At 36.5% G+C, this 14,459-nt stretch overlaps 1 protein-coding gene across 4 annotated transcripts; it reads left to right on the forward strand.

Moving 5' to 3' along the window:
- The first annotated feature begins 927 nt into the window (after positions 1–927).
- Positions 928–14,339, forward strand: LOC129360592 (synaptotagmin-like protein 4). Of its 4 annotated transcripts, XM_055030917.1 has the most exons (18): positions 928–1,166; positions 1,269–1,317; positions 2,317–2,509; positions 3,888–4,103; positions 4,878–4,987; positions 5,065–5,164; positions 5,264–5,431; positions 6,219–6,321; positions 6,413–6,503; positions 6,577–6,662; positions 7,538–7,627; positions 7,936–8,102; positions 8,424–8,526; positions 10,130–10,291; positions 11,660–11,765; positions 11,840–11,948; positions 12,652–12,860; positions 13,664–14,339. In XM_055030917.1, the coding sequence occupies exons 3-18, from the start codon at positions 2,391–2,393 to the stop codon at positions 13,810–13,812; spliced, it is 2,088 nt and encodes a 695-aa protein (XP_054886892.1). In that variant the 5' UTR covers positions 928–1,166; positions 1,269–1,317; positions 2,317–2,390; the 3' UTR covers positions 13,813–14,339. The 4 variants fall into 4 exon arrangements, with proteins under 4 accessions (XP_054886892.1, XP_054886895.1, XP_054886893.1 ...); XM_055030920.1 differs by lacking the exon at positions 5,264–5,431 and having other exon boundaries at positions 929–1,166; XM_055030918.1 differs by lacking the exons at positions 928–1,166; positions 1,269–1,317 and adding an exon at positions 1,494–1,612.
- Positions 14,340–14,459: the final 120 nt, after the last annotated feature.

Below are 14,459 nucleotides of genomic sequence, written 5' to 3' on the forward strand. Positions count from 1 at the left end.
TAGAGTACATGCATTTAGCACAATCTGCATCAGATTTGCTAAAAAGAGTTCTTCTCAAAAAACTGCAGACTTAAATCAGAACCAGAAGCGACTATCTCCTAAAATGTCAACTGAATTACACAAATTTCTCGTTCATGAATATTTAAATTCATTTAAGGTATCACTGTTTGAACTATAACAATTCAAAGAAAGGAAGTGAAAGGAGAATCTGTCCTCCATTATAGACGATTCTCTGCATGCTTTTATTAGCATGGATATAATGTGAATCACATGCTGAGACCCTCACTATAATCCTATCTGAGCTTGGTTGAGTAGATGAGGGAAGATTTGCTCTCAAAAAAGGGATTTTTTCTTCTCAACGATCTGCTAAAGCAAAAAGTTAAAGTTGTTTTAAAGAAAAAAAGAAGATTTGTTGGTAGCAACATTCTCAACATTAATTATTTCTGGTTACAAATTAGTTTATACTGATTAATATTACTGCTAAACTGTGGCCCCTTTCCTCTCTTTACTTCAAATTGAAGCTGACTTTCCTGGAATGCTTTTGTTTTTAACATTTTTATTTTAAATGTTTGTTTAAATTTTTAATACGTGCATTAGATTTAACTCTGGTTAGATTTGAAAATATGATAGATTTCTTGAAATTGAGCTTTTAGCATGTCTTACAGAAACAGTCTTTAGTCAGAGGTCTCTTCAGATCACTGTAAGACTGACTGCTACTGGAGACTGGATACAAATTTTGGGGAAATAAAGTACCTTTATGATTTATTGAAAATTATTTTGATTACATAAAACTTTAACAAAAAGATAAAAATCTAAAGAAAAGGAGAAAAAAATGTTAACATTAAATTATTTCCATTATTTCTGGAGCTGTAAATGAAGCTCTTCCCGGTCCAACTTTCTGGCCAAAACGAAGAAAAACAGCTGGGATATGAGGAAAAACCGATTATTGGGCCGATTTTCCACATTCAGCGTTTCACTCTGTGGTAAACGGAGCAAAAGAAAAGCACCTGTCATGGAAAATGTGGAAAGGCGAGTGCAGCAAACTTTCCTTCATCTTCCGGGCAGTGGTTCGGATCCCGCAGGGCAGGAAGAAAGAGAAAACAACACCAGGCACTGGAGCAGGGAGGAATACTAATCAGCGTGGAGGTGCGGTTTGGACCGTGGCGGTGAGTGAAGTTACTTCTACCGGATCGTTTCTGTTTTTTTTAAAGCTCTTAATCGTTGTTTTTTTTTTTTTTTTTCCTGTTTCCTGTCGTTGTTTCTCACAGTAACCCGAGTCAACGCCGACAGCGCACTGGTATCGACTTTTACCAACAGGTGTGTGCAGTTCTCACTAATTAGCTAGATCATTTTAGACACTTTTACGTAACTGTACCGACTTACAATTTTTACCCGTTTCTATGCAACCCAAAACAGTCAGTACTCGTTAATGTGGATAGTTAGGGAAACTGCGCGTGCAGTTTGAGGCTCTTGACGTAACGTACGTCAACGTTCGACCGTTGGTGCGGTGATTAACGGCTAATGGTGGGCTTCATTAAACGGGGTTTAATCGCCAGATTTCACAAATCTAAACCGTTTAGTTTTAAATGCCATACGAGCGTTGTAGTCACTTGTGAGTTTGAATCTGTTCTTATTTGCATTATCCACTTGCCAATAGATTTATTAGGGTTGTATATACATTGTGGCAAACGTTGATAAACTGTATTAGCAGCAGTTCTCCTTGTCTTTTGTTAAAATCAGCTGTTACTGGTAGGTGTTTTATCACCCACAAGTTGCCCAACAGGTCCTGATTAACTGTTGGCATTCAAACTATGAGGAAACGGTTTCATAGATTATTCCTGTAAGGTTTCCTTCTAATGAAGCTTTTATGTGAGGTAGGAATATGGCTTACTATAAAACTGATGTTGAGTTTAAGCAAATGATTATGGTGTTGAACTCCACCCTGCTCTGTATCTTTACAGGGTGGGAACCCTCCATGATGGCCAAGTTCATGTTGTTTCAGCCTTCATTAATCAAAACATTTAACCCCAGCGGAGGATGTCTCTGGGATATTTAAATCCTCCTGCTTCTTTTTATGCATTTGTTTTGTTTGTTTTAGGTGGGGAGCTGCATGTCGCGATCCTTTTTCAGAATTTCTGACTAAAATGCTGTGGGAAAATATTTTTTGATCATTTGAAATGTGGTTTAATCGTCATGGCATGAAGCATTCGGTCCTTTTAGTTTTTCTGGCTCTTATAAATGAACCACATTCTGCTGAGTGGAGCTACAAGTTCTGTCAAGCTCTGCAGAAACTTTCTATTGGTATCTTCTTTGCAGGCTCTTGGAGTCTATGTTCCATCCATCAAGTCGTCCCAGTTCTCCTGAGTTGACTGTTCTTAGTTAAAGACACAATGCCGGAGGCTCCTGATTTGATCAACCTGGGCTTCCTGTCTGATTCGGAACGGGAGCTTATCCTGGAAGTGCTACGACGGGATGAGGAGCTGAGGATGGTGGAAGACAAACGAGTACGGTGAGAAGAGACCAGAGAGTACCAAAATATGTTATGTTTTCACAGACAGCACATTTAAACATTGGGGTTCCCTTAATTTCATGTTCCTCTTGTGACACAGTAAGTTATATTTCAAAGATTGCCATAAAAATATTTTTACATCAATGCATTTGCAAGTACTATGATTAATTTCTGTCTTTAGTTGGCTTAACTTACCATTTTCAAATCCATAAATAGTAGTTTTACATTTTAAAAGTCTGGACAAACATGGAAATGCTTTTCTTTTTCCATCCCATCTATGCAAAGCAGGTTGTTTTGCAGTGTGTATGCAAATTGGTAGGATTACAAAAGTACTTTCATTTAGGGAGAAACAATAACATTAAATTCTGACAGGATTTTAACACCAGAAAGTTGAAACATTTTAAAAAACTAAATTAATTGCAATGGTATTATTTTACACATTTTGTTAAAGGAAACATGTTCCTTCCCTTCAACTCTTATGTTTTCATCCATTTAGCAATCATGTCCTTTCATTTCTTCATTCAATTTTCTAACCATCCATCTATTAGTTCACCAATTTTGATAACTTAATGGCTACATTTTAGTTGTCTTTATTCAACAATAACATTCACACTGAAGAGTGCTGGCTTCAGACTAGTAGCATTTAGGATGGTGCTAAATGCTACGTGAGCTTTTAGGTAGCCAAAGAAGATCCATCAAATTTGTTTTCTTTGCTGGTGCAAATTTTCCTTCCACTCAACTTTCTTTCAATATTCCTGGATACAAAACTCTTTGAGAAACAAGCAGTGACTGTTTATGGCTTACTGTTTTCTGGAGCATTAATGATGCAATGTCTGGTCTGTAATTTTTACCTGTGAAGACGGTGTATAAGCTTTGCAGGTGTTTTTATTTACTGTATTTCATTGTTCATGTCCGCTGGTATGAATTAACATTTAACACATCATTAAAAAAACATGAGTCACAAAAAGGAAAAAACATGGACTATAAGTTGCAGACCCAGAACTAGTTTGGCTGGTTCTGGTTCTGCAAAAAGGTACTACTTATATTCTGAAAAATGTGGAAATTATTGGTGTGAATTCTCTATTTAAGTTGGACTTTCATTATTTGCAAACCACAATGATCATATTAAAAAAGGCATGGATTGTTTTAGTCTATAATGAGTTTTACTTTCTGAAGTTGATTCAAAATGTTGAACTTTTCATGTACAACATTCAAATTTTTTCAGATGTATTTTTTGTATAGTTTCTATTTTATTTTTTTTTTATTCTTAACTTTTTCATTTACATTTTCTTTATTGAAAGCACATATACAACACTCCTGAGCTCCCTGTCTGCATAAATGCTTAGTTGAAGTGGTGGTTGTTGGTTATTTATCTCAGGAAGCTGAAGTCAGAGTTGCTGGAGGTCAAACGGAAAGGGGCCAAACGTGGCGGTGAAAGTTACAGCGAGCGGAGCTGTGGCCGATGCCAGGAGCCTCTTCGTCGTCTGTCGGTTTTCTCCAACCAGTGTAAAATATGCAATCACTACGTGTGCCGAAACTGCCAAGCAGTCTTGCCCAATGGATCCTGGCTGTGCAACGTTTGTATCAAAGAAACGTAAGAACTGTTTTGTTCTGTTTCCCTCATTCTTGCATATCTGCTGTCATTGCTATTACTGCATTTCTTTAAAACCACTCCAAAATTTTTTGAATTGCTGTCAGGGGCCACGTAATATTAATCAAAGGGCCACAAACCAACTTCTAGCAGCAGAACTTTGGAACGGGGCTGAGTTTCTATTGCTACAGAAGAAATCAACTATTTTGACAAATGTAAATTTATCAGTTTGTACCTATTGATGCAAATAAGTATCTTTAAGTAATTGATTTTGCAGGATATATTACATTTAGATATTGATGATTTTGACAACCCTAACAGTTGCACCAAATCAATGACTATGATTATGTGGTGACAGAAATACAAAGTTGTCATCAGCATACATAAATACAGTACCTACAGTACCTTTCAATAGGCAAAATGTCAGATTACACAATTCAATAAAAATGCAGGTTATGATGAGATGTTGTACTACTGCACACTCTGATCTGAGAAGAGCAGATAGAAATTGCCTAAAAGTGACCCAAGAATAGAGCCTTGAGGACTTTAAGATAATTCAAAGTGTTCTACACAAAATCAAGACGTTAAACTGAAAACACTTTAATCTACTGCAAAAATTCAACCTTGTTTTGCTACAACTAGCATCAATACCACAGACTTTTATTCAGAAGTTGCATCACCAGCCCCTGCTGCCATGTATCCAACTAGATGTTTATGCCTAGTGAATATAAATTCTTGTTTCCACACTTCTCTGAATGTGTTTGTAATACATTTCAGGGACGTAAAGAAGAGGACGGGCGATTGGTTCTACGATCAAAGAGTTAATCGTTTCTCTATGAATCCTGGGCATGACCTTGTGAGGGTCTCCCTGAAAAAGAGACCAGCAGGTTAGTTAAGAACGAGAACCAGACGTGAGCTTCAGTGGTTCTGTTTCTGGTTCTAACAACTTATTTTATTCATATAGCGAGAAAACGTGAAACGACAGGAGAAAAACTCTTGAGAACTACAGTTCTTCCCCAGCCAGTGCCTCTGCCCAGACAGAAAAATCCACCCGTTAACACAGAGTGAGTCATCATTCTTGTTTTCTGAAGGATTAGTGCAAGGTTTATCACAATGCACAGAAAGGAATATTTCACAACTATTTGTTAAATTTTTATTGGCAGTCAGTCAAGTGAGAATTCAGGATCTATTGCTTCAATGGAATCTCTTGAACCAAAGGATAATGTTTCTGCAAAACCTCTACGCAGTGACACAGAGTCTGCAGAAAACATCAGTATCTTTAGCGCTAAAACTGAGACTGAATCCGGTCGGGCAACTCCTGAGCAACTGAGGTAAATTCACATTTAACGCCGTTTAGACAAGCCTTAAAATAAAAAGTGAAGTGGAAACTGAAACCGTAACTCGTATTATTTACATGTACTTTATACTACTTACCTTAAATTATCTTTATTTGACATCATTTTAAGATCTAACAATCAATTCAAGCATATATGAGCTTTTTACCAATGATGTATAGAAATAGAGACAAATAACTAGAGGTACAGCGGTTTATCAGGCAGCCGATTTCCTTAATTTTGGGAGATGAGAGATCGGCCGATACTTACATGTGTAGGTGATCTCATCTGCCTCTGCAACAGTTTAAAAATTAACCACTGCCTCTTCTGCTCTCCCATGAGAGAGGTTCGACTGGCCCGTCATGTCTGTCCATTCACAGTAAACAATAGTCACCTCACGGTTGCCATCGCAGCAACTTTCTGGTTTAACAAAATTTCAGACAAAAAAATCAGGTTAGTCTTTTTCAAGATCGATTGGCCAGTCATTGACTGATTGCAGTCAGTGCATCCCTAAAAATAACCACCGTTTTTTTCAGTGAATAAATGGGAGCTAAATTATAAAAACAACTCCAAGTTGAATTACAGAATATTTCTAAATATTCACCTGAAATAAGGCTTTAATTTCTGGAATGTCTTAGTAACTTAATAAATCATAGGAATGTTATTTATTTTTTTTTTTTAACTGGTCCTGGTATTTATTTTTCTTGTTTTGTGTTCTTGAGTAGCAGAATAAAGCTGCACATTTCCAAAGCGTTTCTTCCAGTAGATGTGTATTTTCCTGCAGAGCTCACAGCTCCGTTCCCCCCAGCCCGGCAGCCTCCAGTCCAACAGCGCCAGGCAAAACAGATGTTGTCAGAACTGGAAGCGGCAGCTCAAACACCAGCTCTGTAAGGACAGTTACTTCAATCTTAAATGATTGTAATTTTTGTTTTTATATGTGTGTCTATATTTTGCCCATAATACTTTTTTGTCCTGGAGGCTCTGGATGTGAAACCCCTCAACGCGAGCTTTGACCTGGAAGTTGAACGACTCTTCAAGAAAAGCGTGAAAATAGAGCCAAAACCCAAAGGTTAATAATCCCACTTAGAAAAACTGTTAATTACTTTATTATACCCAACTAGCTTCTGTTTATGTCCCATTAGAGTGTTCATCAACACTTGAATTGCGTGAGGAACCAGAGACTTCAATGGGCAAGCGAAGCCGCTCAGTTCCAGGCTTAGACATACAGGTAAGTTGTGAATATAATCCTATATTTATAGAATCTTTATTGTATCGTTTCTTTTTGGTTCTGATCAGGAATTGCTGTCTGTGATGCAATCATTAAAAATGCCTTGATTGGGGCAGTTGAGTACTTGATTGGGTTTGGATGTTTCCACTTTTTGCTTATGCTTGATTATTGCATGTACTCAATAGGCCCATCATAACAACAAATTCTGATATACCTCTGATCTGAGGGGAGCAGATAGAAATAGCAAAAAAGTGACCCAAGAATAGAGCCTTGAGGACTCTCAAGGACTCTTAATATCGCAATACTGTGATGATATTGGTTATCGCAATATTATCGTCATTGTGATAAATGATAATATTGTAATTTTGAGACCATTTGCAAGTAATGTAATAATAATAACAATGGAAGAACACATTTTCTCAAAGATAAATAAACTCAAAATTCTAATCAACATTTCCCGTTCAACAAACTGGAAGACATTTCAAATATCCAAACTAAATAAACTAAACAACAGAAACGACAAATAAATTCAATTATGATGCCTCTGTAAACAAAAATGTCCTTTTAAAAATTAGCATGTTGAGACCAAATCACCAGACTGAAGACTTTTGTTATCCAGTTTTTGGTAGAAAAAAAAGGATAAATAATACAAATGGAAATAGTTTGTTTTAAGTGATTTATTGTGACGGGCATAGTACTTAATATTTATACTTATCTAAGACTGAGTTTTCATAAGTGATAGAACAAACATACATGACCAGAAAGTCAAAGTTTACCCAATTGAACCTGGATCACTCAAGCTGCTGATATTGTAATGAACTTGGCTGTGTAGTGTGACTGTTGTGTTTATTTTTAATTTTTTTATGACCACACAGGAGGATGAGGAGGAGGAAGATATCGATCGCTTGGTTAACTTTCATAAAATGTCGATGGCCAGAAGTACCTCCAGTCTGCAGAGCTCAAAGGTGTTAATGCTCTGACATTTCTTACAGCATGCACAGCTGATATCAGCTGATCTAAATGAGTCTCTTTAACCTCAGAATTTCCTGCCTCAAGTTCGGAAATCCTGAGCTCATCTAGAACGCCTGTTCACTCAGTTTTGATACAAATTATCTTAAAGAAAATGGCAAATTCTTGCATGTTTATACAGGATTTGGATATCAAAAAAACGCAGTTGGTCCTTTAGGAAATGTCCGAGCAGCAGTTATCTAAAAATTAATGTTTGCTTTAAAATGCAGACTTTATTACTGACTCCTCACGTCTGTTTGTGCAGAGCATGATGAGTATTTACAGTGAATCCGGAGACTTCGACAGCGTGGAGGTGAGCGGCGACGTGGTCTTCTCTCTGAAGTACGATGAACACACACAGAGCCTCCACGTGTTCATCAAGCAGTGCAACAGTCTGGCCTACGCCGACGCATCACGGCTCGTTTCCAACCCGTGAGTTTTCAACTTCCAACTGTACGACACAAAAACTAGCGAATAAAATCCTGAACTTGTTGAGCAGCAGTACTGATGGTCTCTGTGCGTTTTTGAAGTGCAAACACGCCTCAGCGATGTTTCCTCAGCTTTGATCAGTTTAGATAAGAGGCTGTTCTGTTTACACAGGGTCGATTCTTGCATCCTTTTGGTGATTAGCTGAACTTCACAGGAAATTGTATGTCAACATTCACCTCAGGAAATGCTGCAGAAGACCAGCAGTTCCTTGGAAAAACCTAAACTTCTTTCATCCTTATTTTTTCTCTTTGTTTTGTGCTTCAGTTATGTGAAATGTTACCTCCTCCCAGACAAATCACGTCAAAGCAAGAGAAAAACCAGCATCAAGAAAAACACCATCAACCCCGTCTACAATGAAACTATGAAGGTGAACTTTGCATTTTAGCTTAAAGAAAATTTCACTTGTTTTTTTTGCACTGCTTGCTCCGACTAATGACCACACCCACTCTGACCTTAGGATCTGTATTTACTTTGCAGATAAGTACAGCTATTGTCAAATATTGATTTTTGGTCCCGCTTTCAGTGGAGGCAGCTGAAACACAAACAGAGCAGCTTACAGGGAAATTAGATGAATTTATATATATATATATATATATATATATATATATATATATATATATATATATATATATATATATATATATATATATATATATTTATTATATATAATTTATATATATATTTTATATATATTTATATATATATATATTTATATATATATATATATATATATATATATATATATATAAATTTGTGTATATTTATATATATATATATATATATATATATATATATATATATATATACACTGTATGTATGTGTGTGTAGTTGTCGAATTTGGCAATCATTAGGTACAAGTTGAGAAAATTTAAATGTTTTGTTTTTCGTCCATGGTCTTTATCGTTACCTCTCCACCAGACAAGCCTTTACAGCACAAACTCAAGGCTCGAGGGCCACATCTGGCCCACCGTAGGTTTCTATGTGGCCCTCTAGACTCCAAATTACTGAATGAATCCTTCCAGTTTTTCACAAATCTGCAAAATTCACACAAAATAAATGCATTTCCATAATTGTTTATATTTTACTGCGTAATTTCTTTAAATTGGTTTAAGTGAGTTTAAGTGACTGCTGCCTCAGCCTTACTTGATGTCAAGTTACAGTCCATAATAGTAATAAAGTCACATTTTATATCATACATCAGCGCAAATATTGAAAAATTAATTACAAAAATTTCTTAATGGACACCACAAAATCTCCCATTTTGATTGCCAAAAAACAAACAAAAAGAAAGCTCTAAAACAGTCACAAAATTCCAGAAGAACAGCTATTTATTAATATTCTAACAGTTTAATTGGTTTTATCAATACATTCTGGCACAACCGGCCCTTTAAGAGCATTTGGATTTTTGATATGGCCCAAGATGAAAATGAGTTTGACACCCGGCTTTACAGGATGTCCACTCTGCCTTAAAAAGTCTTAAATTTGTGTATAAAAAATTAAGACCTTAAATTTATTTTTAAAAATGTAAGTTGGCCTTATTTACGTCATGTTATTTTTTTCTTCCTTTTCTGTCAGTGAAATGTTTGAGTCACCCACTGGTTTTAACTAAATTATTTCAAAAGGTTGGGGCACCTCTAGTTAAATTTATCGGCTATTGGCTGTACGATGTTCATGTTTGCCATTTGCTCTTGCTAATTGGTACATTGCTGCATTCATTCTGTGCTTGAAAAAGTAGGGCACCGTTCCACTTTAATCTGCTTATTTTTATATTTGTTATACATCTGTCAAGTTTCCTGTTTGGCAAGACAGGTGGCTTACCTCACTGAAACCAAATCTACCTAATGGTATAAAGTTGATTTCAAATATGATTTTCTGTTTTTTGTACATTTCTGCCTTGCTACATGCATTAAATTTTACTTTAACTTCTGAAACCTTGAGAAACCCTTCTTTATCTGTTTTTTGGCGTCCAGTACTCCATCGTCCGTTCTCAGCTGGTCAACCGCAGCCTGCTGATGTCGGTGTGGCATAGCGGTCGCCTCAGCCGTAACGCCTTCCTGGGAGAGGTGCAGGTCCCTCTGGACTGCAAAGACCTCGAGTCAGGATGTGAGGAACAAATGGCTCTCATGGGAAAGGTAGATTATAAAGACGATTCTGTCCTGAAACAAGGTTTTCTGGTGGATGATGGGTATTTTCTATCTAGTTTATAGCCTTCCTGTACAAAAACATCTGAAGGGAAAACAAAACTTACAGAAAATGTGTATATAGGTGTTAATATCTCACAGAAATTGAAGTTTGGAAACCAGATTCTTGGTCTAAAGCCTGCTGCTGACCACAGGCCTTTATTTTCACAGTCTGGAAAATTACAGAATTTGATTAAAACAATTTTATTGTCGAGATAGAACATCAATTAAGAAAAAAGAGTTGTAGTTTTCCTGATTGCTATCTTAGCTACACTTAGTTCAAGTGTAGTTCCTTACAAGTAACTTTTCAGCAAGATACCGGATTAATTATTAATTTCTTACTTTTGAGAAATGAGAGAGTACTACTGGCAAATTATAATCTAGTACTTTTTAAGAAATTATTGACTTAAAACAAGCTGTTATTTAGCTAAGAGTTGTTTGTAAGTTAGTTTTATCTTATTGCAAATGTACTAAGACATTTGCATTAGAAATTAGACAAAAATGGTTAGTAAGATTTTCTATTTTTGCAGTGTATCTCAACTAAATGTTGTATCCCTCCACCAGCCTTTTTTTGATCCGTTTATTCACTAACCCATTAGTCCTATCGCTCATTTTATTTATATGTTTACATATATAGAAATATTTGCCTAAAACTTTTTGTCAAGGTTCTTATTCAAGCAACGGGAAATAACTCTAGAACTCAGAGTTTAGAAAAGTCTTTAAAAAATGTGTAAAAACCTGGTATAGTTATTAATCTGTTAAATATCACTGTAAGTCGTTTCCCTTTTTGCCTTAGGTAATAAGTACAGTATTATTGTTTATGCAGGCATCAACTTTTTTTATTAAGAGGCATCGTCAGAAGAGATTTCATATCACTTCAAAATTACTGTCAATTTAGCAACCAGGTCATAGTAGTTCTTTTTTTTTTTTTTTTTTTTTTAAATGCCTCTGAAATAAGATTTTTCTGCCATTAGTCCAAAACTCCCTGCAGTCATAATCTGTCTTCAAAAACCTTTAAAATTACAGGCCACCTTTAAAGATATTTATACTTTCTATTACCTCAGATATTTATGAGTGTCTAAAAGATTGAGGTTTAAACTTAATTTTTCTGTAAATGCAGCTCCTTCAGTCTGTTTCTGTGCCGCTCTTACGTCACTGATGTGGCAGAAACATTGATCAGCAGCAGCAGCTGAATAATGGAGCCAGTAGAGAAATTTGATGTTTTTAAAACAGGAGACAGTCCAGTTGCTCTTCCTCACAACAATACTTGTTTTTTGCTTATATTCATGTTTTGATTCCTAAATGTTTGACTTTTAACAGGTGGGATCGGTTGTGCCAGCTTCACCGTTTGCTCAGTACAAAGGAGAGCTGGTGATCTCACTGAAATATGTCACGCCCAAAAAGACGACCGCAGAGAAAGTCAAAGGTAACGTCTCAGAAACCGGCTTGTTTCCATGCACTTTAAAACCCTTTCTGTCAGTTTTTGTTTCTTATTTTCAGGTAAAAAAGCGCCGCCTGTGGAGAGTGGAGAGCTGCATGTCTTGATTAAAGAAGCGAAGAACCTGATGGCAATGAAACCCGGGGGAACGTCTGACAGCTTTGTGAAAGGGTGCGTTACACGCCTGGGGATGGGAACTGATATCAATTCATTATTGATCCCACTTATCGATTCTTATTGAGTTGCCAAATAAACTCCTTAATTCAAAATATGCACCATGACGTATTTGACTGAAACAAAATTAAAACTTGCTTTAACAATAAGAATCTGTGTGTCAAACATTTTAACATGACTTGCAACTTTCTGCACGCCAACAGTTTTTGTGTTTTTAATATAATAAACAAACCTCGTCTGAAAATATACTAACTGAATGTTGGGGATTATTCATTCAGTGTGGCACGAACATTAACACAATAATGTGGAGGAGTTTATTGTTACCTGGGACTTTTAAGCAGAAGACGCTGTGATCAGAGTCACTAATGTTGCTGTGAACTGTTTGAGGATGACGGAGGTATTTGCTCCTTTCATTGTGATTAGAGTTATGACCATGTTCCAGTCGATCATAGTTTTGTCTTTTCTTGAGAAATCTAAAGATATTTTGGAACGTTTCCGCCATGATGTCATCTCGGATATTTTCTCATTTAAAATACGGAGCATGTACGACACGTCATCACGCAAATGCATTACAGGAACCGATCAGTGGATAAATTGAACTACTGTGAACCGATTCTTGATTTCCATCCTTTATAGTTGAATTGATGACAATTATGAAAACATTTCTTAATTAACTGGGTTTGTATTTGTGGCTCTGCAGGTACTTGTTCCCGTCTAAGACGAAGAGCGCAAAGAAGAAGACCGACATCGTGAAGAAGAACCTGAACCCCCAGTATAACAGCACGTTTGTGTACAAAGAGCTGAGTCTGGAGCAGCTGAGAGAGATGTGCCTGGAGCTGACGGTGTGGGACAGAGAGGCCATGCTGAGCAACGAGTTCCTGGGAGGAGTCCGCCTCAGCTCAGGAAAAGGTAAAAAACTAATGTTTCTGTTTTCAGCTTCAGAAGAAAATCTTAAAATAAACAACAGAACTTCATCAAGTTAATCATATTAAGCGTTGTCAGGAAATGCTAGCAAATCCTGATTCATACTAAGAGACGAACAGCATTTTAAAGAGGTGGTATTATGTAATATTTACTTTGTTTTAGCTTTGAATTATGTTATTTCCTCATCTAAAACACACCTGAAGTGTTTCCTTGATTCTCTAATGCTTGAGCATCCTTTAATGTCCATGGCAACCATTCAGCTGTGTAAAACACCTTGATGGACTTGAATCAGCCTTCAAGGTGCAGCTCCACATCTGAGCCGCAGTTTTCAATCTTCTGAGCGTTCCCCAAATCAGCTCCTTCAGACTAGCCAGCAGCTTTTGGCAAACACCTGGTCGAACTTCTTTTATAATGAGCTCATTATATGAACTACATCTTAGTTCAACACTGGTAGAAACGTAATGGAGGAGCAATGTCGTGAAGAATGTTAAATTACAAAGTAAAATTTATAAAAATGCTGTATACCAAATTACTTAAAATTACAACTGTAGGTCGCGTAGTTAAAACAGATAAAAAATGTCATTTTAATCATTTTAATATTTAAAGATGAGCTCTTTATTTGTGGATAATGGAAAGAACATTGTATATATTGTATCTCTTAATTTTCCAGTTAGGTTTCCTGTAAGATCATCACTACTTCACTTTTTTCCCTTGTGTGAATATAATATGAGTTGAAGGAATTTTCCATCTTGGATCATAACGGATGCCGTGTAATCTTCACACTGCAGGCGCTGTGAAAATAGGAAAACAGGAAGTGGAGCTGGAGTCTGTGGGAGAGGAGATCAGCCTGTGGCAGAAGATGATGCAGTACCCCGACTCGTGGGCAGAGGGCACTCTTCCACTGCGTTCCTCAATGGGAAAGACGAAGGGTAAATGAGGACAGAGCTGAAAATGATCTGATGTGATAAGCCCTGGCCTCTGAGACAAACTGGAGTCTGGATTCATTGGAGAAACCAAACTCATCTGACCAGAAGCTCAGCTGCTGCAGTTTCAGTGCCTGCTCACTCCTCTCTCTCTGTCCTGGACTCGGCTTAATTCACCAACTCCTGATTGGTGTTACTATTGAAAATGTACCAAACCTTCACACTTAGGCACTTTTTTTCAAACTCTGACTGCATGTATTACTATTTAAAATAATGTAGGACACAGAAGTTTTTTAATTTTTCACCATTATCTTTAGAATTTCTTACAGAAGAACACTATGAAGGAAAACAATTATAAACCGGTATTATGGAGAATTTCTGGGTTTGGATGAAAACCACCGCTATGCTTTATTCTTATTACTTTTATATTTATAGAACTTCAATTAAACCCCTTATTTGAATAAATTAAATGACTAAGTTTATTAAGATTTTGTGTGGAGTTATCAGTCACATCTGTTGAACCAATAAAAGTTAAACCCATCGTGTTCTTGTCTGCACTCCTTTCTATTTGCGTCCAACTTGGGATGGAAACATTTAAATGACTTAGTTACTTGTTGATTTGATTATTAAATTAAATTTAGCTCAAACTGATTAATAACAT

This window comes from Poeciliopsis prolifica, unplaced genomic scaffold (genome assembly GCF_027474105.1).
Source record: "Poeciliopsis prolifica strain line A6 unplaced genomic scaffold, Auburn_PproV2 SCAFFOLD006, whole genome shotgun sequence".
Lineage (NCBI taxonomy): Eukaryota > Metazoa > Chordata > Actinopteri > Cyprinodontiformes > Poeciliidae > Poeciliopsis > Poeciliopsis prolifica.